This window comes from Rhipicephalus sanguineus, chromosome 8 (genome assembly GCF_013339695.2).
Source record: "Rhipicephalus sanguineus isolate Rsan-2018 chromosome 8, BIME_Rsan_1.4, whole genome shotgun sequence".
Lineage (NCBI taxonomy): Eukaryota > Metazoa > Arthropoda > Arachnida > Ixodida > Ixodidae > Rhipicephalus > Rhipicephalus sanguineus.
This window is the reverse complement of record NC_051183.1, coordinates 15929695-15951187: the sequence shown is the minus strand read 5'-3', so window position 1 is coordinate 15951187 and position 21493 is coordinate 15929695. Positions and strand designations below refer to the sequence as shown.

The following is a 21493-nucleotide window of genomic DNA, read 5'->3' as shown; positions in this document are numbered from 1 at the left end:
AAGACATCAAAGCACGAAATCGGTGATGTATTTTGAACTCAAATATAATGAGACCGTTGTACGACGGCCAGACACAAAAGAATAATACATTATCAGTACATGTGCACGTCTATAATGCAACTCAAGTGTTCTCGCTTGAATTATTTCATTAATTTATTAATTTATTTAGAGCGAACAGGATTGAGAAAACCGATGGTCCATGTTTTTCGTTCGCAGAAAATCGTACGTTGCCAACTATGAAGGCAAGAAAGCATAGCTTAAGTTAACCGAATATGGAAATCATAGAGCCAAATAAAAGACATTTTAAAAATACACCATTTGCCTTTATTTTTTTCTTATTCTATTATGTGTTCAAAGTTAATCATAAATCCCCCACTACACTTTAAGCAAAAAAGAGAGTCCTTTGACTCGTTTTTGAAGGCGTTGGCTTGCCAGGTATATGGCTGTCTTTAAAGAGTGGCGGTAAATCGGGCTAGTTGGTTGCTCATGATCGTAAAATAACAGCGCAAAAGACGACGGACGAACATGCAGTCAATTTTGAAGTCTGTTGAAGATAGCATTGACAAGGTTGGTGCCGTTCATTTTCAGAACACCACTGGGCTATCTGTTAGCAAGTTTGTAGAGTTACCCGCTTTTTACCTGCACGCGACTTGCGTAAGTTGGGAGGACTGCCTTTATATTTAGAAGCAAGGAGTGTGCACTGGTTCCTACCTTGCACCCATACTTAACGATGTTAGCTTCACTGGACAAACGAATTTCCATGCGCGTAAAGAGCACTAAAGTAATCGAAGTATTTAGATTTGTAGAGGATTACTTGGTATTATTTGACCTCGGCACTTCGCGGAAAGCCGACGTAGCAGATGCATTGGCAATCTTCCAGGAAGTTCTGTATCCATTGATAATCACGCATGAAACAGTAACAGACGACACCATCAAATTTCTAGACATTAAACTAACATTTAGTGACGAGCACACTTGTTGGATTTATGAACAGCGCGCAAACAAACCTTTGCTTCAGTATGACTCCGCACATTCAAAACTGGTCAAGCGAAGCATTGCTAAGCTATGTTTCACTAATGCGCTTAAGAAATCATGTTCTCATGCCATGACCGAGAGCCTTAACAGACAAGCTCTTCGTTTAGCATACGCGGGGTTTCCCAATTTTTTTGTCAACCTCAATACTTGAGGGTTTGCTCAGGAAGGAGCACAGGTTTGAGCAATCAGCTTGCAGGTTGGCTGCACAAAAAAAAAACAAAAAAAAAACACCGTTGTTGCATATTTACATACTCTTTCTCACAATCTGAAAAAAAAAAAGCTCAGCAAGCTAATGTTCGTGTTGCATTTTCTGCACCTGATAAGTTGTCTGAGATTTCCAGGATCACTGACCCGAACCGCAAAAATAGTTGCAGCATGCACTATTAAGCACAAGATTAAGTTTGTCCAGTGCACATTGAAGGTTGTGTGCCGTGTACCATTATCGTGCGGAAAATTGTACATTCGCCAGACGGGCAGGTGCCTAAATTCTAGATTATCTGAAGACAAGTACAATGTAGAAAAATATAAGCAAGGCAATCTAGCTCATCACTGTTCTCGCTGCCAGTGCGTTCCGTTGTTTGTCAAGTCGAGTGTCGTCGCTAAAAACCGGGAACAGATTACGCGTGAGATCCTAGAAGCTGACTTGATTGATAAGCTTTGTGATCAATGCGTTAGCATTGCTTTAGCTCTTCTTCATAAAGAGAAGGATTTTCTGCGCGTGATGTAATTCTCTGTTTTTTGTGATATGTGAGTGCTATAAATTTCTATGTTTCCGCATAAATAAACTAGTTGGAAGTCAGCGCTCGTTTGTCTCTGCGTGTTCGTGCGTCGTCTTTTGTGCTGTTAATTTTGTAGATCATCATACTCTCTTCGGAGAGTCGTGTGACCGACAAGAGAATTAACGCTACTCTTTAAAGAGAGTCGTATACGCTAGTCAGGACTCACCGAAAGGAGTCACACACACTCTTGTTTTCTTAGAGTGTACGCGGTGTCGCATAATGATGTTGCATCATGTGAAATAAACAATCAATATGATTCGAGTAGCTAATTCAACGCCCTGAAATGTAGATTGCAATTCTCATGATAATGCGAGATGCTATGTGCAGGGGAGTTTGTTACATTGTTGTGTTAAATATTAGAAGTTTGCACAAAGTGGCAAATCCACGGGAGATGCACACTACAAAAAATATAGATACAGAAAAATAGTTTTGGTATATCTGCTGTATCGAGGCGTTGCGCAGAAGCTCAAAATAATTGATGGCATACCGTTCAATTTTTGCGATTTATCATGCGCCTACGTACGTCTCCTCCAGAAGCGTCATAGGCTATTGAAGATATTGTTCAGCTGGTGTTTGTTGTATTTGCTAGATAGCATTGGAATAAGCCGTGCATTGAACCCGCGAAATGTACAGGACATCTGGCTGCGTGTAATTCTGACTCCCGCTGTACACGGCAGGCACAGCTTTCGCAGATGACACCCCGGGGTGTTTCCTTCATTACACTGGGACCAGTCGCTTCTCTCGTCTAAACAACCCACAAAAACGTAATAGCGCACGTGCTGTGTTCGTGTGCGCATGTGTGTGCTTACAATAAGCACCTGCTGCCATCTAACACATTGAAAATAAAAGCGATGTTTAGCACATTACGTGGTTTCTCATTTGGAGATATACATTCAGGAATGGACGAAATAACGTACCACGAATTGTGATCTTCAAGTTGTTAGTTAAATATTAGGTAAATAGTTAGCCTTCACTATGTACACACCATTAAATTTCGCTACTAAAACGTTTCGTATGTCATCCCCATATTTCTATATATGTTTCCTTAAGAATAGCTGAAATATATAAAAATATATGGACTCTATATGGATTCCGCACTCTAAGAAAAAAAAGAGTAGGTGTAACTCATTTCGGTGAGTCCCGACGTTTATGACTCTCTTTAAAGAGACACGTTACCTTTCTCTTGGGTCCCGCGACTCTCCGAAGAGAGTGTAATGATTTCCAAAGAGCGTTCCCTTGTATCGTTAAAGAGAGTCATATACGTGGCAAGCCAGAACTCTCAAAAAAGAGTGAAAGGACGCTTGTTTTTTCTTGGAGTGCGTAACGAACATATGGAATTATTGGAGCGAGACATTTAAGTAGAGTTGAAAGATATTTCTATTCTATGTTTTACTTTTTCATACAAGGACAGATTTTAAAATGGGAAGACGAAACCGAATACCATGTAAAGTCGTGGCGCCCAAGCTGATTTTTGTCGTCGCCGTCGCCGTCATGTCCCGGATACGTATATATATATATATATATATATATATGTGTATGTATATATATATATATATATATGTATATATATATATATATATATATATATATATATATATATATATATATATATATATATATATATATATATATATATATATATATACGTATCACAAAGAAAAATAAAGCGCAAGAAAAACATTCCGAAGCACCCGACCGGGAATTCGAACCATCGACCTCTCGCTCACCAGCCCGCTGCATTAGAGAACTCAACCATGCCCCATGCATGCACCAGCGAAATAACGGCGAGCTATTTATATACACCATTTACCGCTGGTGGTAAGCAAATGCCGGAGCAGCTTGAGCGTGTTTTCTATCACGCAACGCTCCTAATTTTCATTCAATTTGAAAACTGCCCTTGAGACGCGCACGACAATGTGACCCTTTTATGTACCCACTCGTGATGTGGAAGAAAAAAAACAAACAAATAATACCGGGCACTCCTAAAGGCACACCTAGACTTACTGTATATCCTAGGTAGCACATACAGTAGCTCTAGGCACACCTTGCATCAGACGCCCCCGTGTGGCAGGAAACGCAGGGGGTCACTCCACGCGCCGCAGTTTAAAAGAAAAAAGAAATATCTAAGAGCATCTGATTCTCCACTATCGACACTTGCAGCGCGTTGCTCAAGTACAAAGACGTAACTGCGACAGTTGTTAGTTCACGCTTGCCCTGTGCGTTCTTTAAGGGCGTCCTTCTTTGCGCTTCAGCGGCGAGCTGCAAGTATCGAGCTGCTTCTAGTTCTTCTTGTGACATTCCAATTTCTTTCTATCGCATTCATTGCTTCGGCCTTGCGGTGAAACTGCGACTTTTTTTTTTATTGTCGCTCTTCTTCCTCCGATCCAACAACACACGTCCGTCCCATAGTGAGTCTAAAGGGCAACTGCAGATAATAGCAGCTCTGGCTCGATCTCCACATCACGCAACAGAGGGGCACAGCGATGGGTGGGGAGTGCCGCCGCCGAGTATCGCGACTCTTGTGAAAGAGGCATCGGCGGTGGCGAGGGGCACCTGTGATGAGGCGCTTTATACATAAACCGGTATATATCCGCCAGCGAAAACGGTTTTAAATGTCATTTTGTCCGCTGCGTGACGTGATCCGCCGGAACCTAGCCATATATACACCGCTTTGCTGTAAAACAACACCGCACCTGCTGTAGTTGAGACAACTTCCGCATAACGACCGCGGTGTGCCACCAGTCGCACTACGGTGGCGCTTGATCCCCCGTCCAATGTCTTGAGTACTTATCTACGTGAAAAGCTGGGAGTATTAGCGACCACAACTAGGGGCACAAGGCGGCGAAATTTCTGCTATGTTTGCCTGAATTTATATGGGTTAGTGCAGGGGTCGGCAACCTGTGGTCCGTGGGGCACCATTATGCTGCCCCCGATACGACGTCAGAACATCCCCCCCCCCCCCCCCCCCCCGGCCAACTAACCGATGAACATCACCAGGACTGTCGGCGTCTATCGGTGAGCAACCTTGATGTAGATATTTTCGAATTGGCTAAGAATGTTCAGCACCATATGTCGCATTGAAAGAGGTTTATTTTCGGCTTGTAACCTGTGTTTCTAAATTGCTACCTTGTGACATGCGGGCTGAAAATAAACATGATTCCTATTCCAGTTTTTTACATCATGATTGTCAATTCACCGAATTTTTTCTCTTTGCCTGCAAAGCCCCCCCCCCCCTACCCTCCCAACCGATTTGCCGTGCGTGTCGGCATCATGCAACTCGGCCCTCCGCCTCAAAATGTTGTCGACCCCTGGTTTAGAGAGCTGTGTTTAGTGAGGCACAGCTCACTTGTGTGAGCTGTGTCTTACTAACACACATTCATTCTGTAGAATTGGTCGAGAGATCGCATGCCCAGTGAGCAAAGTTGCTGTCCACTTGGCGAGACTTCCTGTAATATGATTACGAGTGCAGGGACACTTTTATTCTTATCATCAATGAGACAGGAAGAGGTAAAGAACGCTCCGCTTCGTAGCAACTGTCAGCGTCAATGGAGCGAACAGTATAGCAGATATTTTATTATATTTTTAACGTCATGTGGTTACCATGAACAAGTGATCCACAGGTCTTATGCATAGACAATCGGCGAGCATTTTAATAAACCTTCGTTTGACGACAAAGGAAACGAGTGCCGTCCAGCCTTTGAGTGTCAAAGGAGTGCGTGTCCATCGTATTACGCGCTGACAGCGTCGTCGCACAAGCCCTCTTGGTAGTCGGGAACTTCGGCGTCGCAAATGTCTTCAAATTGATCAACGCATTCTTGCGGGTATGACGATACATCTTTTTTCGGCACCCACAGTATGCACACTGAAACTAGAAAGCGAATTAGTATGAAAGAGGCCATTTGTCCGGAGATTTAATAACACTTGTTTTTGTGAGAAGCGAACACGGTGGTTACTGCAGAAGACGGACACGGAGACTGCATGGAATTTATTTTATAAACCATCGCTTTCAAACACATTTGTCAGGTACTGTTAGACCAACTAGCACCTTAAAGGTGCGAAAGAAATTTAGAGCGAAGAAATAGAGTATATGTAGGCTATTATGCATCAACTTTTCATGATCAACCTTGTGTTTTCTGCGTTGAGGATCACGCTGAACACGGCGACTTATATGGGGAAATGAAATGGAGTTTCGCATGTCATTGTGCTGAGCCACTAAGTTGGCTTTTGTCTCAGGTGTCGGTGAAACCTTGAACTGTACTGTACTTTACAACATTGTATGCTTCGTACAATTGTTGTAAAAATTTGGCAATAAAAATAATGTTCATATTATCTTGTACATAGTGAAGTAAGTTCGGGATTAGTCCAAGTTCCCACCTCTGCTTCGAATACTTACCGTCACCCTTGTATGGGAAATTGGCGACAACACAGTTCTTGTTATTGGTGTAGTCGAACGTGACTAATTTCGGGTGTTTCTTGTCTGTCAGAAAAAAAGGTTAAAATGTGATCAGATTACAATCAAAGCGTAAAAACCAAGCCACCCCATCATTGGCGTAACTAAAGGGATTGGTGGGAGGGGGGTTGAGGGGGTACAAACTCCTCTCCCCAAATTTTTCAATTTTGTATGTGTATGTATACACGCATACATACAAGCGCAACATGTACAAAAGTATAGTTAAATCCCACCCCCACCCCCTCCAAAAAAAAGAACTTTCTGACTACGCCACTGCCCCTCATTGTATCTGTTGGTTACCACTTGCTTTATAAAAGTAACAAATTTTACTCTCGAGCACACGTGAAAGCGTAGGCGTGTCATTTTTCACATTCTTGTAGAATAGTATGCATTTTATACAGTTTCACTCGACAAATAAGAAAATATTGCACTCTATACCGGCCATTTCAGCAGACAAACTCCTACATACAAACTCCCCCACGAACATATATAAAGTATAGTTGAGCCCTCCGAAAAAATTTCTGGACACGCCACTGAAGCCCACGTCTTCCTCAATCAGATTTGCACTGTCATACTTTGTTTAGCGCTTATTCAACTGCTTAGTGAACAAAGCAACGTGATTAAAAGCGACGTATTCACGTACCGTTGTTGAAAAAGGCTACTACAGTGTCCTGTGTAGGTCCTGGGTAATATTCGGTCACGTAAGTGTCTCTGCAAAGGTCACCAATAGAAATAACGCCATTATAAATAGTTAAACCCTGAAGTGTTCCCAAACATCTCTGATATTGTTAAGGGCTGCTTCTTTAAAAAAAAAGTCACAGTTTCGCCGCAAGGGCGAAGCAATGAATGCGATAGCAAGGAACTAATGCTATACGAAGTGAGGCTCGCCAATGGATACTCTCAGTTTGAACAGCGCTTCTGTTGCAAAGGCGGCCGAAGCAGCGAAGGAAACTAGCGCGCTTCAAGTGTCGAGCTGTGACACTTGATAGTTCGCGCTCATCTTCTGTTCGTTTAGCGGCGTCCCTGAGCTCGAGTGACATTCGTACGCGCCGTAACATGAGCGCGGACATCACGGTGAAAGCGTGAAACATTCCTCTACCCCGCGCCACGAGAAAACCGCGCGAGCAGACAGCGGAAGGGCAAGGTTCTCCCATGCGCAAATATAAGAAGAAGCGAGCGAGCTCGCCGACGACTTTTAAATGCGCCCGTCGGGCTCCTAGCGCCACCTCGCTGGTAATGAAGAAACGCTTATTATCGCCTTTTGTCTCTGAGTCCGTCCAGCGCTAAATGGTGTGTATATAACGCTCGCCGTTAGCTACGTGGAGGATCTGCGTTTCGTGGCGTAGTGGATAGCGCCGCTCGCTGCGGAGCAGGAAGTCTCTGGTTCGATTCCGCGCTTCGGAAGCATTTTTCTGAGTTATTTTTCTTTGGGGCCTTTATATATATATACATACTTATACATATACGGTGCATGACGGCGGCGACGGCGACGGCGACGGCAAAATCCAGCCGAGACTGTCCATATAATTGCTATCGCAATAAAAATGAGGCCTTTTTCACCCTTTTGAAAAATACAAACTGCGGAGCAGAGCTGACGATTCGCTTGCCTCTGTTGACGCTTGTGTTGTGTTTGCCTGAGTCGAAAGTGCACGTTCGCCTGTCTTTGTTGGAGCTCGTCTTGTGTCATAGTCTTCCTAAGTTGAGCGACACCTCGCATTCGCTGGCGTTTCGCCTCCGCTTCTCTCTTCTGTAGATCTGCGTCTAACACCAGGCGCTGGCGTTTCGTTATCGCTTCGCTGGCTCGGACAAACGAATTACACCTTCGGCGATGCTGGAGTTAACGGGCAAGGGCGCGCTGGCGTTCCAAAAATGCAGCCTGCTCGGCGTCCATGGCGGGAAAGGAAATCTTCATTTGGTATGCAGTGGCGCCATCTCTTGACCTATTTGTTACTGACTTGGCCTATAGCGCCCTCTTTTGACCTATTTCGGTGCATTGCGCGTTACGCCAAGCTACGACATGAGACGACAGCCAAGGGCCCCTAAAGTGCTCCGCGCTTAATAACTTGATTATTTCATAATTTAGTTATGTTCAATTAACTGTCCAAAATAGATTAGTGCAGCGTAGCAAAAGGTTAAGTATTAATACTATTTGAAATGTTCCTAACCGCTAAGCACTGACCTTTAGGTGTGAACAATTCTGGAGTCTGTGCACAAACTGATCCCATGCCCATGAAAAAAAGGTCATTTCCGACGTATGAGTTTAACGAAAGGCTACTTTTTATTCGCTTCTGTTTTCAGCAAACATTGCTAGCAATGTGGATGAACATTCGCTGACATAACATTTTCAATTCTTAAAACAGTAGTTAAGAAGATTACGAAAACCTGTTTTTCGGACATGTGGGAATGCCTTACTTGTCTGACCGTTGGCCGCCATGCAGGTGCCAGGTGTAAACGGACTTCTTGTTCGGCTCATATTCTATCCGGTCGGCGGTGAGACACTGCAGGCTAGGGTCGTTGCTGGATGTATACACACCCACGCCGTCCGCAAAGATGTCGAAAACCTGCGCACATGTTTGCGCACACGAGGCCTCTTCGCTTATACCACGTAGGTGGATACAACGGTTCAGTGATTCCCCGAGCGGTTATGTTGTTCTAGATCTGTTTTTTTTTTCTGTGTAGAACCATCGAGTGGCTGCGGACTTCTGGTGAAACCATGAGTACGCATAAAGGCCCAGTAACGTGTACCTAGCACACGTTCTTTAAAGGAGTACTGACACTAATTTTAGAAACTTAGAGCGAAACTTAGAGCTGTAAATAAGAACGATGGTATCGAGAACCCCTAGAAGAAGTATCGTGGTGCCTCGGAACGCATTGAATATATTTTACAGCGAAAGCTGTTATGAGATCATTTCACCGGCCGTTTTTGGTGCCGTAGTTGTCCGCCGCCGCCGCCGCCGCCGCCGGTGTCCGTAACCAGTATCGCTCGAAATAAGAAAAAAAAACTAAATAAGAAAAAAATTCCAGGATGGAACGAGGTTCAAACCTGGACCCTCTGCGTGGGAGCCCAGTATTCAACCTCTGAGCCATGCCGGTGCTTGAAACTGCTTTGCAAAAAGGTCCTGTACAGGCTTCATGTCGGGAAGGAACCACATTATCATATGCAATATAGCGTGGTAAAAGAGTAGAATAAGCACCAAGCGTCGCACAACGCGAATTCTGTAACCAGGCGTCACACAATGCGAATTGCGCAACGAGTAGGTTGTTGAATGCTTCCAACCCATTACAAAGAGCTCTGCCATAATTCTTCATCGTCATCACGCACAGCATCAACAAAGTGCGCATAATGCCTTACATGCGTTTAGCAGGTACCACGGCTGTCTGTAGAATGACGAAAAATGGCACAGTGCCTACTGCCCTACTTCTCAAAAATTACAATCATTTATAGCGTAGTGGGTTCCTCGCAAGTGCACATCTGTTGGTTGCCAAGGAAGCCCATAAGGCTCCCATGATCCATTTCCTCAGGGTCTCAATAAAGTCAATTCTCTCTCTCTCTCGCTCTACGTTTCTCCGGTTAAAGTGTGTTATAAAGCGTGTTGGGACAGTTAAATAACGACCAGGCGTCACACAATATGCATTACGTAACTAGTGGGTCGTTTAAAGCTTCCAACCCATTACAAAGGGCGCAACCATAATTATTCATCGTCATCAACCGCCGCATCAACAAACTGCACATAATCGCTTACATATGGTACCTCGCTTCTCCGCAGAACATTGAATAATGTCGTGCTGGGTGCTTCCCAACTTCCCAAAAATTACGCTTTGTGGCGTAGTGCGTACGTTGCTAATGTACCTGTATTAGTAGCCACAGGAGAGTTTATAACGGGCTCTAGAAATGCCGCTCTTCCAGCTTTCGCTGTGACTGTGCTGCGCTTTCCGCGCAGGCCTGGCGTTTTTTTAATAAGGCTATTTAAAAAAAAAAGTCACAGTTTCGCCGCAAGGGCGAAGCAATGAATGCGATAGCAAGGAACTAATGCTATACGAAGTGAGGCTCGCCAATGGATACTCTCAGTTTGAACAGCGCTTCTGTTGCAAAGGCGGCCGAAGCAGCGAAGGAAACTAGCGCGCTTCAAGTGTCGAGCTGTGACACTTGATAGTTCGCGCTCATCTTCTGTTCGTTTAGCGGCGTCCCTGAGCTCGAGTGACATTCGTACGCGCCGTAACATGAGCGCGGACATCACGGTGAAAGCGTGAAACATTCCTCTACCCCGCGCCACGAGAAAACCGCGCGAGCAGACAGCGGAAGGGCAAGGTTCTCCCATGCGCAAATATAAGAAGAAGCGAGCGAGCTCGCCGACGACTTTTAAATGCGCCCGTCGGGCTCCTAGCGCCACCTCGCTGGTAATGAAGAAACGCTTATTATCGCCTTTTGTCTCTGAGTCCGTCCAGCGCTAAATGGTGTGTATATAACGCTCGCCGTTAGCTACGTGGAGGATCTGCGTTTCGTGGCGTAGTGGATAGCGCCGCTCGCTGCGGAGCAGGAAGTCTCTGGTTCGATTCCGCGCTTCGGAAGCATTTTTCTGAGTTATTTTTCTTTGGGGCCTTTATATATATATACATACTTATACATATACGGTGCATGACGGCGGCGACGGCGACGGCAAAATCCAGCCGAGACTGTCCATATAATTGCTATCGCAATAAAAAAAAGCACTTTCTGTTCCGATATTGAGGGAGCGGTTTCACGGTGACGTGTAAACACAGTGTGACTTGGGCCTATGTCACGTTGGGACAGCAACTCGTGATGTACTAGCAGCAGCTCTGACGTCTGCTGTCAGTTGCACGTGGCGCACGTAAACTGTGATGAGCGAATTGTCACCCAGCGACTCCGACAGTGATTTCGGCCTCATGCAGGACGTGAAGTTTGCAAACATAGCCAACTGTGTTGCTTCGTCATGATGATGTCCATTGTGATGCGGCTGGCTTGCAGATGCACGACGACAAAAATTTGAAAGTGATACTGAAATATTTTATACATGTTTAATGGCTCCGGTGTAGGAAGAGTGTTAACACTGCATGCCACGGAACCAAGAAATTGCCTTTCTGAGATGCGTAAAAATCCTGTCAGTACACTTTTAAACCCACTAAAGGCTGAATAATGCCGTCAAATCTGGCGCACGGGCGACCTCATTTTTTTGTTTACCTTCCATTGAGCTAGTATTAATCAACGCTCCATTCAAGCGGCAGCCAATGACATCATCAAAATAAGAAAGCTTTAATTTGAGGTTCTTTTGTTCGAAGGAATGTTGGAGTTTAATTTTCTTCCTTGGCAAAATACCGGTGCGTTTGGAAGTCAGAGAACATCTCGAGACGCTCGGACAGCTCCAGAGTTCGAAATGGACCGGATTTTGCTTGTTCCAGAAGGTGCACGATTCGCACACACGCATCGCCAGACGAAGAACCAGTGCTTTAACCACAAGTGTCTGAGTGTTGACGTATTTGTCTTTCATGCTCAAGGAAATATCGGAGGGGAGAAGAGAACGTGCACTACTCCTACCTAGTAACAGTTGCTACGTTCGACTTCACATACTGTGAGTCAGTCCGGCAGCGTTGCTTTTTTTTTTGTTTTCGTAAATGTGAGGCACAGTTGCATTGTCCCAGAATCTCTGTTCGCAGTGAAAACTTTTTCTAATTACTTTCCCTTTCTCAAACGCCGGGGACAGGCGCCGGCTCCAAAGCTTCGTTTGGTGACGTTAATTAAACGCCGCTTGTCACAGAGCAATAACAACGCTATGATAGGAAATTCAGAAGACAAATAGGTGGATCCATTAACCTGACAATCCCGCTGTATTTCTCCTCTCTCCTCATCTACCCTATTAAATTTTTCGAGACTTGGAGAGGCCGATCAGCCATTGACGGTGTCATCAACTTGGTCTCCGACGTTGAGCAGGAAAGATGTCGACGCAGATTAGTGGCCGCAGTTTTTCTTGATATAAAGGGCGCCTACGACAATGTCTTGCATTATGCCATCCTTGATGCGCTAGAGGATTTAGACATCGGCGGCCGAATGTATGCATGGATCGTGAGTTACCTTAGTGGCCGTACCGTGTATATGTCGACGAGCGACGGAGATACCGATCGTTATAATATTATCCGCGGAGTTCCCCAAGGGGGTGTTCTCAGTCCGACCCTCTTCAACATCACGTTGATTGGACTTGGTGCTGAACTTCCTGACACGGTGAAGGTTAGCACATATGCTGACGACATCTGCATATGGGCGTCTGGAGCTACACGTCCTCAATTGCGTGCCCGACTGCAACGTGCAGTGACCATCACAGCAAGGTACCTACGACGTCAAGGTCTCGCACTCTCAACTGAAAAATGCGCACTTCTAGCATTTACGCGCAAACAAATGACGAGGTACCCAATAATCGTGAATGGGACCGAGATTCCTACAGTAGCACAACACAAATTCCTTGGTGTCATCATCGACCGGAATCTATCGTGGTCTAAACACGTCGCTGCTATGAAGACAAAGCTGAAAAGTTTTGTCCACGTGGTTCGGTTCTTGGCAGGAGCAAGATGGGGTCCGCCGGAGGCTGCTCTCCTACAACTGTACCAATCTTTATTCGTAGGATACTTACGATACAGCATGCCCGTGCTCTCCAACATGAAACCTAGTTGTGTGCGCACGCTAGAAAGCATCCAAGCTCAAGGTTTGCGCACATGCTTGGGCCTGCCACGGTGCACATCAACCAATGGTACTATCGCCGAAGCTCGGGCTTGTCCCATGGATGTATATAGGCTCTGCGAGCCCCTTAGAGTCCACCTTCGCTTGCTGACCCGACACAGGCAACATCCCCTATCAGCACTCCCTGTTACCCACCCAGACTGCTGTTATTCTAGAGCTCTATCGCGGCACGAGAACATTATGCCATCAAGATTCTCTCCAACATCTATTCCTGTGACACCTCCGTGGGTTCTGCCTAGACCGCTTGTTAGGCTTCAGATACCTGGGATTACGAAGAAGTCCCTGGTACCATCTATCGGCCTAAAGCAACTTACCCTCCTGCACATTTATACAATGTATGGCGGTGCGGCACACGTATACACTGATGGATCTACCACCTCACGTGCTTCCGCCGCAGCCTTTGTCATTCCGCAAATGACCGTCGCTAGAAGTTTCAAGTTGGATCACAAGACCACTTCAACTGCTGCGGAACTTGTTGCTATTCGGGAAGCAATACGATTCATTTCCGCAGAGCCCGCTCGAAGATGGACGATATTCTGTGATGCCAAAGCTGCTCTCCAAACCATCGATTGCATCATGATACAAGGCCCGTATTATACCTTATCGATAGAAATTGCTGAGCTTCTTGGCAATGCTATGAAAAATGGACATCATGTAGCATTCCAGTGGATACCTGCTCACTGTGGCGTGATGGGGAATGAAAAGGCTGACGCCGAAGCTAAAACAGCTGTACATAATGCCCCGGAAGTGTGCATTGCGTTTTCGCGAGCAGACACTAACGCCTTACTTCGGCAAGTAATGCGCACCTACACTTCGGAGCACTGGAACAAACCAGAACGCCGGCACAAGCGGCTTCATAAATGGGACCCAGAAATGAAGTTTCGTATGCCTCACAAGCTGAAGCGAAATATGACATGCATCATTCACCGCATTCGTCTTGGTGTGGCATTCACAAGACGCTATGCCCACTTGATCGGCTGCAGTGACACAGGTCCCGATTGTGGTCATTGTCGGATACCAGAGACACTTCAACATATATTTTGCGTCTGTCCAGCGTACGCACGAGAACGACAAAAACTGATCTCATCGATTGGGCAGTATCATAGTAGGCCTTTAACCGATGAGGTTGTGTTAGGTCCTTGGCCTGACGTCAGCAGCACAAGCGTGGTCATAGAAGCAGTCGTAGCCTTCTTGCAAGCCACTGGACTGGATGCACGTCTTTAGATTTGCCCCAGCGTCACGAACTATATTCTCATCTCCCTACCTTACCATCGTCATTCATCACTCTTTCGCTCCCCTGTCCCCCCTCCCCAGTGTAGAGTAGCAGGCCAGAGCAAACTATAGCTCAGGCCGACCTCTCTGCCTTTCTGTAAATAAATTCTCTCTCTCTCTCTTCTTTTCTGTCCCTCTAAACTAGCTCCGGGTAGTCAATTATGACTTGTTCATATTGCAAATTAGTTCAGAGGAATCTCGCTAGGTGAATGGAAGTTCTCGAAAGGAACTAATGCTATCATTCACCCGTTTGCAACGCAAAGCTGCAAACGAAATTCAGTTAACTTCCCACCCACGATGTCGTATACGTTTTGTCATATTTAAGGACCATGTGCTTCGATTTGTTGATTAATTCGCACTCGCACTGCCAAACTAAAGAGGTCCTATTACAGTTTTCACACTAAGGAACCTCATTCTGTATAGCTTTCCCTATGTGTAACTCTCCACATAAGTATGTTCAATAAACTGAAATTGAAACTGCTGGTTTCCCGGTTAGCTGAGATGGTAGAGCGACTGTCCCGAAGAGTCGTCGGTGGAGTGTTTGAATCCCGAAATAGACGAATTAGTTGTTTATCGGGAAGCTTTGTTGCTCAGAAATATTTCCTTTGTACAGTGTTGTGCAACAAACACTTGGATGACAATGTTCAATTTAACAAAGTTTGCGGATTTACATCGAGGCCAGTATTCGCTAGTGTCATTTCCGATGAAACGTTCCTGCAAGTGTTACTTGCATGGAGATACAGATCTACTGTGCCGTCATTATCTGTTCGAGTCCTCTATCCTCCCATCACTGATCACATTTAATATGCTTGGTATTTCGCTGGTGCGTATTGACCACAGACCGATGTGAGAAGCAATAATTTTACAATGTACCGACCTCACAAGCTGCCTCAACTGCTGTCTACGAATGCATTTAGTGCGGTTATTACGAAGAACAAAGAGCAGCACGAACCATTCTAGTGCTGCTATACTGTGCTGTTTGAACAACAGTAGTTGTGTGCCGAGACCTCTGTCCCCTTGCTCTTTTCAGTAGCAGTTGTATAGAGGTCACTCCGCTTTGCCGTTTATGGCCAAGAGTGGCTTTCACGAAGTCATTTTCCTTTCGCATTGGAGCGGCTGACAACCGTTTTTGTGACAACTGTGTTAGCGAGGAGACATTACAGCACATCTTCTGCGACTGTCCTCGCTAAAACGTGCAGGGACAATCACTTGCTGTTGCTCTAGCTCGCATAGACTACAGACCAATGACGGCAGTAACCATTTTGTAATGTCGTCCTGAGAGATCATCGCGGATGAAGGCGAGGAAGACATTACGACAGATTTGCACCGGCGGTTGTAGACCAATGGCGATATTGTGACTGTGAGGATTGTAGCTTTGTGTGTGTGTGTGTGTGTATGTGTGTGTGTGTGTGTGTGTGTGTGTGTGTGTGTGTGTGTGTGTGTGTGTGTGTGTGTGTGTGTGTGTGTGTGTGTGTGTGTGTGTGTGTGTGTGTGTGTGTGTGTGTGTGTGTGTGCGCGCGCTACCCCTCTCCCTCTTTCCCTTTCTCTCTACCAGTAACTTTCAAACTCCCTCATGCCTTTCCCCAGTGTAGAGTAGCATACCAGTTTTTCTAGACTGGTTAACATTCCTGCCTTTCCTCTCTCTCGTGTTCCTTCCTTCCTTTGATGCAGTCGTTAACGTGCAGTTCCATTTAATAACGTGTTAGCATTAGAAGGGACACTATAACAACAGGTGCAAAAGCCCCTGCCTTTCTACGCATTCTTTCTCTTAAAAGGTATACGCTTAGAGGCTAATCCCGCTGTAGTCACTGACCAGTGCTTCTTTATACCATGCGTGCCGTAAAAGCGGTTGGCAACCTTAGTAAAGACGCCAAAGCAACATTCCAAGTCAGGAGTAAATGCAGGGTATGGATGGTCCCTCCTACGCTCACCTGACTGATGATTACGAAGCCGCACTAGGAACAAAGCATGAAACTAACCGGTCGCAACGTTGGTACCAGGGAAGTTGTCAGTGCAAACCTTCAACACACTATTCATTGCGTAGTGAGTCAAAGATGAATACGAAAGGAAAAATACGAACGCAGGGCCTGCGAAGTCTTACCAGCGCTTACGAAGTCTCTCGAATATTTCTGTTCTACTTGTGGCAAAACAGAACGCCTCCGCGAATTCGTATTTGCATGGCTTTATAGTCAGTCATTTGCAGCGATCATAACATGAGCCTCACCTGAAATGCATTGGTCGTGTTTCTGTGAAGTTTATGTTCGCCTAGACACAAGACAGTCGGCAGTAGAAACGCCAGTAATACGTGTATACCGACGACCGTTCGGGACATTCTAACTTCAGAAGTCATTGTCAGCTTGTCCCTACGCTGCTGTCCACTTTCCTCCTGAAGGATAATGCTTCAATCGAAAACACTGATCGGCTTATAAGCCGTAACACGGTCTCATTTGCCGCGTTGATTTTTTTTTTGTATGTGTGGCCTACTTCAACATTGTGAGCGACAGGTTGAAATCTGGTTAAACTGAATCAGCCCTGAGCAGCAGAAAAAGCAGCAGACCATTACTTAGTATTATTTGACCTCAGCACTTCGCGGAAAGCCGATGTAGCAGATGTATTGACAATCTTCCAGGAAGTTCTGCATCCATTGATAATCACGCATGAAACAGTAACAGACGACACTATCAAATTTCTAGACCTTAAACTAACATTTAGTGACGAGCACACTTGTTGGATTTATGAACCGCGCGCAAACAAACCTTTGCTTCAGTATGACTATACGCGCATTCAAAACTGGTCAAGCGAAGCATTGCTAATCTATGTTTCACTAATGCGCTTAAGAAATCATGTTCTCATGCCATGACCGAGAGACTTCACACACAAGCTCTTCGTTTAACAGACGCGGGGTTTCCCAAGTTTTTGTCAACCTCAATACTTGAGGGTTTGCTCAGGAAGGAGCACAGGTTTGGGCAATCAGCTTGCAGGTTGGCTGCACAAAATAAAAAAAAACACCGTTGTTGCATATTTGCATACTCTTTCCCACAATGTGAAAAAAAAATAGCTCAGCGAGCTAATGTTCGTGTTGCATTTTCTGCACCTGATAAGTTGTCTGACATTTCCAGGATCACTGACCCGAACCGCAAAAATAGTTGCAGCATGCACTATTAAGCACAAGATTAAGTTTGTCCAGTGCACATTGAACGTCGTATACCGTGTACCATTATCGTGCGGAAAATTGTACATTGGCCAGACGGGCAGGTGCCTAAATTCTAGATTATCTGAAGACAAGTACAATGTAGAAAAATATAAGCAAGGCAATCTAGCCCATCACTGTTCTCGCTGCCAGTGCGTTCCGTTGTTTGTCAAGTCGAGTGTCGTCGCTAAAAACCGGGAACAGATTACGCGTGAGAGCCTAGAAGCTGACTTGATTGATAAGCTTTGTGATCAATGCGTTAGCATTGCTTTAGCTCTTCTTCATAAAGAGAGGGATTTTCTGCGCGTGATGTAATTCTCTGTTTTTTGTGATATGTGAGTGCTATAAATTTCTATGTTTCCGCATAAATAAACTAGTTGGAAGTCAGCGCTCGTTTGTCTCTGCGTGTTCGTGCGTCTTCTTTTGTGCTGTTAATTTTGTAGATCATCATACTCTCTTCACAGAGTCGTGTGACGGACAAGAGAATTAACGCGACTCTTTAAAGAGAGTCGTATACGCTAGTCAGGACTCACCGAAAGGAGTCACACACACTCTTGTTTTCGTAGAGTGTACGCGGTGTCGCATAAGGATGTTGCATCATGTGAAATAAACAATCAATATGATTCGAGTAGCTAATTCAACGCCCTGAAATGTAGATTGCAATTCTCATGATAATGCGAGATGCTATGTGCAGGGGAGTTTGTTACATTGTTGTGTTAAATATTAGAAGTTTGCACAAAGTGGCAAATCCACGGGAGATGCACACTACAAAAAATATAGATACAGAAAAATAGTTTTGGTATATCTGCTGTATCGAGGCGTTGCGCAGAAGCTGCGCAACGCCTCGATACAGGTTGAAATCTGGTTAAACTGAATCAGTCCTGAGCAGCAGAAAAATCTGAGTGGCTGTCTGTCTGAGGCTTGAAAAACAGCGTCTTATCACTTTGAATAAACTGTCCCGCTGTCTCTGCAGCTGCTGCAGATTTAAATACAATTTAAAATGAAATATTTGACATCAAACTTGAATCGCCTCTATTTGTTCTTTACACATCATTTTACTGGGTGAAAGTACTTTATCTAGGGTGTATGACACTTGTTAGTGGCCAGAAGCTAAGAAAGCCTGATTTCTGCTTTGCTTTGCAGATGATTTATGTTGCAGTGTATGACGCTTGCTCAATTGCTTTCGTAGGTGAACTCATTTAGACTAGTACACTTGCATATTCTCGTGTGACTCGCTCACTCTAACTGGCCACGCTTGATGAGGTGAGGCTGACAGTATGTAAGTGAGACAAGCAGGTTAACCAAAAAAATAACGGTTCGTTAAACTGCCGGACTTTTAATAAAGTTTATTCATTCATTCGTTACGCGGCAGCTCGAAAAAGAAAATATGTCTGCGTCCGGCCTTTCTAGATTTGATATCCACATGTAATCAAACAGTGATAAATTTAACTTAGCATCTTTATGCGCATAAAAAAGTGCTCTTGGTAAGAAACGTCTGGCGGAAAATACCTCACGATGGCCTTCGAAGTTAATGCGGATTGCATTTAAGCAGTGTAGCAAAATCTCATGTTGCCAGGACGAAAACCATCATGCGTGAGCGCTATACTGGTAGCCGGACTCCTCTTTTTGCTTTTTTCTATACATAACCTTGCTAGCTTACTGTACTTGTTTAGTTGATTACCTTTAACTCCTTCTATACGTCTGCCTATAACAATGAAAGAAATACGTGTACGCTGCACCATCATCGCCATTACTGCGTTTTATCCCCCCCCCCCAAAAAAAAAAGACAACGCCGCTGGATCTTCATGCAAAATTAGTCCCTATATAACAATCGAATGACACAGCTATCGTCTAACAAAAAAAAAAACGAAAAAGAAATATTCTATTCGCAGGTTTGGTCTCTAAGGAGACCATATTGTGTGAAGGAGACCGCATAATGTGACTAACAACCACACCGCCGCTATCACTTGCGTAGATTTTATTTATAAATGCGATCAATAACTCGCTTCGACTAATTAAAAATAGTTAATAACGAACAGTTATAGCGGTGACTGGGAACAAGTAGAATTTAATCTAGCACGACAATGTTAAAATGTTTAGATGTCTAGCAGTGATATAAATGCTGCACTATAGCGTGTGTCAACAATATTGTCAGGGAGTATTTTTCACAATTCAATGCTGAGCTGAACGGCTAAGAATCAAATGCTTTCAAGTGTGCGCGAAGGGGTGCCTGAAGCAACGTTGACCATGCAATCTTTGGGTTAGTTCCAGCACGCTCTATTCCGACCTTACAGAAGCGCACCTTTCCTATCCTCCTGAAAGGGGAGGAGAGGGGGTTTGAGTCAGCAAGCGTAAAGATTCGCCCAACCCTTCTTAAGAAAGCCGCTCTTACGACAACGTCGATATAGGGTGCTACTCTGGACACTGTGAAATTCAATGGGCGTGAAAACGTTATTTATGAGTGCACTGCGCCCTCTCAAAACTCCTAGGTAGTACCCGAAATGTTATAACCGAAACTGAGACGAGACAATCGCCCATCTTCTCTGTGACGGCCCTTGCTTCTGTGTTGCCAAGAAAAGAACTTTCAAAAGTGCTAGATAGACTTGACAATCATCCATTGTCGGAGGAAAGGGTCTTAGGACTCCGGCAACACTGTGGTCAAGGCTTTCAGAAAGTGCCCCCCCTCCCCGCCCCCGAAAGAAATTCCTGGCTGCGGGCCTGACTCAGAGCCGGTTTTTTCTCCATAGCTGTCGTCCAGTAAATCCTTTCCGCCTGTCTGACTTTTCGCTTAACGCTCTTTGTTGCCACATCGCCTACACTGCCAGCCGTGTATTTACTGTGAGCCTCCTAGTTCTTTTATTGCGATAGCAATTATAAGGACAGTCTCGGCTGATTTTTGCCGTCGGTGGCCGCCGTCATTCACCGTATATGTATATGTGTATATATATATAGAAAAGCCACAAAGAAAAATAATTCAGAAATTCTTCCCGACGCGCGGAATCGAACGGGCGACCTCTCGCTTTGCAGCCCGCCGTGTTAGACGTTAGGCCACGACAGCACAGTCTTTCAGCCTGCTAACGGCGAGCTATTTATATACACCATGTAATTCAGGATGCTTTCTTAGTGGCCACATAGATGGCGCGACGTGCGCGCGCGCTTTAAAGATCGTCGCCCCGCCCCTGCGAACGCCGTTAGAGTGTACTACGCCGTTGCTGTTCGCTCTACAGGGCGTCGTCGCTTTCGTGCGCTTATCTCAAGGAAAGAAGGGGCGGCCTGTGGGGTGCTTCGCTTCGCTCGCTGCAGCGGCCGCGTTTGCGAAAGGAGCGCGCTGTTCAAACAGAAATAAGTAACAACTGTCACAATTAGTTCGCGCTCGTCTTGTTTATATACACCTCTTACATCAGTATCCTTTCCGAGTTACCACATAGATGGCGCGATGTCCGCGCGTGGCGCGCTTTAAAGATCGTGACCCCGTTCCTGCGAACGTGGTCGCCTTCGTGCGCTTATCTTGAGGAAAGAAGGGGGCGGCTGGCGGGGGAGCGGGGGGTTGTATGTCTTGTGCTCTCCCGGCGATGTCTGCGCTGAAGTGACAGAGCGTACGAAGGTCGCTTCGACGCTGCAGCGGCCGCGTTTGCGAAAGAGGCGCGCTGTTCAAACGGAAATAAGTAACGACTGGTACAGTTCGTTCGCGCTCGTTCTGTGTGTACCTGTTCGTTCGTTTCGTGCGTCCTGCTTTATGTTTGAGCAGTGCGCTTCCAGTGTCGAGCTGTGACGCATGATAGTTCGCGCTCGTCCTGTGTGCGTTCTTTTCGTGCGTCCTTTGGGCTCGAGCGACGCGCTGGCAATTTCGAGCTGCATTCCGTTCTTCGCGTTACATTCCAATTTATTGCTATCGCATTGATTGCTTCGCCGTTGCGGCGAAACTGTGACTTTTTGTGATGCTAGGCCACAAATCGTAATTTACAATTTTTGCTTTTAATTTTTTATCCTGCCTTGTGTTAACGTCACGTACCGGTGTA

The 21493-nt window shown here is 45.3% G+C and overlaps 1 protein-coding gene across 2 annotated transcripts; it reads right to left on the bottom strand.

Annotated features, from left to right (window-relative positions):
- Positions 1-5391: 5391 nt before the first annotated feature.
- On the bottom strand, positions 5392-16643 carry LOC119401444 (uncharacterized). 2 transcript variants are annotated; one of them, XM_037668264.2, is made up of 5 exons: positions 16509-16643; positions 8677-8825; positions 6908-6975; positions 6208-6291; positions 5392-5682 (listed from the first exon to the last, which is right to left on the bottom strand). In XM_037668264.2, the coding sequence occupies exons 1-5, from the start codon at positions 16632-16634 to the stop codon at positions 5543-5545; spliced, it is 567 nt and encodes a 188-aa protein (XP_037524192.1). In that variant the 5' UTR covers positions 16635-16643; the 3' UTR covers positions 5392-5542. The 2 variants fall into 2 exon arrangements, with proteins under 2 accessions (XP_037524192.1, XP_037524193.1); XM_037668265.2 differs by having other exon boundaries at positions 5392-5676.
- Positions 16644-21493: the final 4850 nt, after the last annotated feature.

What these genes read in the sequence shown, in the direction of transcription:
- LOC119401444 (XM_037668264.2), bottom strand. Translation starts at nt 16,634, where the DNA reads ATGACTTCTGAAGTTAGAATGTCCCGAACGGTCGTCGGTATACACGTA. An exon ending in ACACGACCAATGCATTTCAG is followed by an intron (nt 8,826 to 16,508) that starts GTGAGGCTCATG and finishes ACATGTGCGCAG; the next exon opens with GTTTTCGACATCTTTGCGGA. An exon ending in TTTCCCATACAAGGGTGACG is followed by an intron (nt 5,683 to 6,207) that starts GTAAGTATTCGA and finishes TTCGCTTTCTAG; the next exon opens with TTTCAGTGTGCATACTGTGG.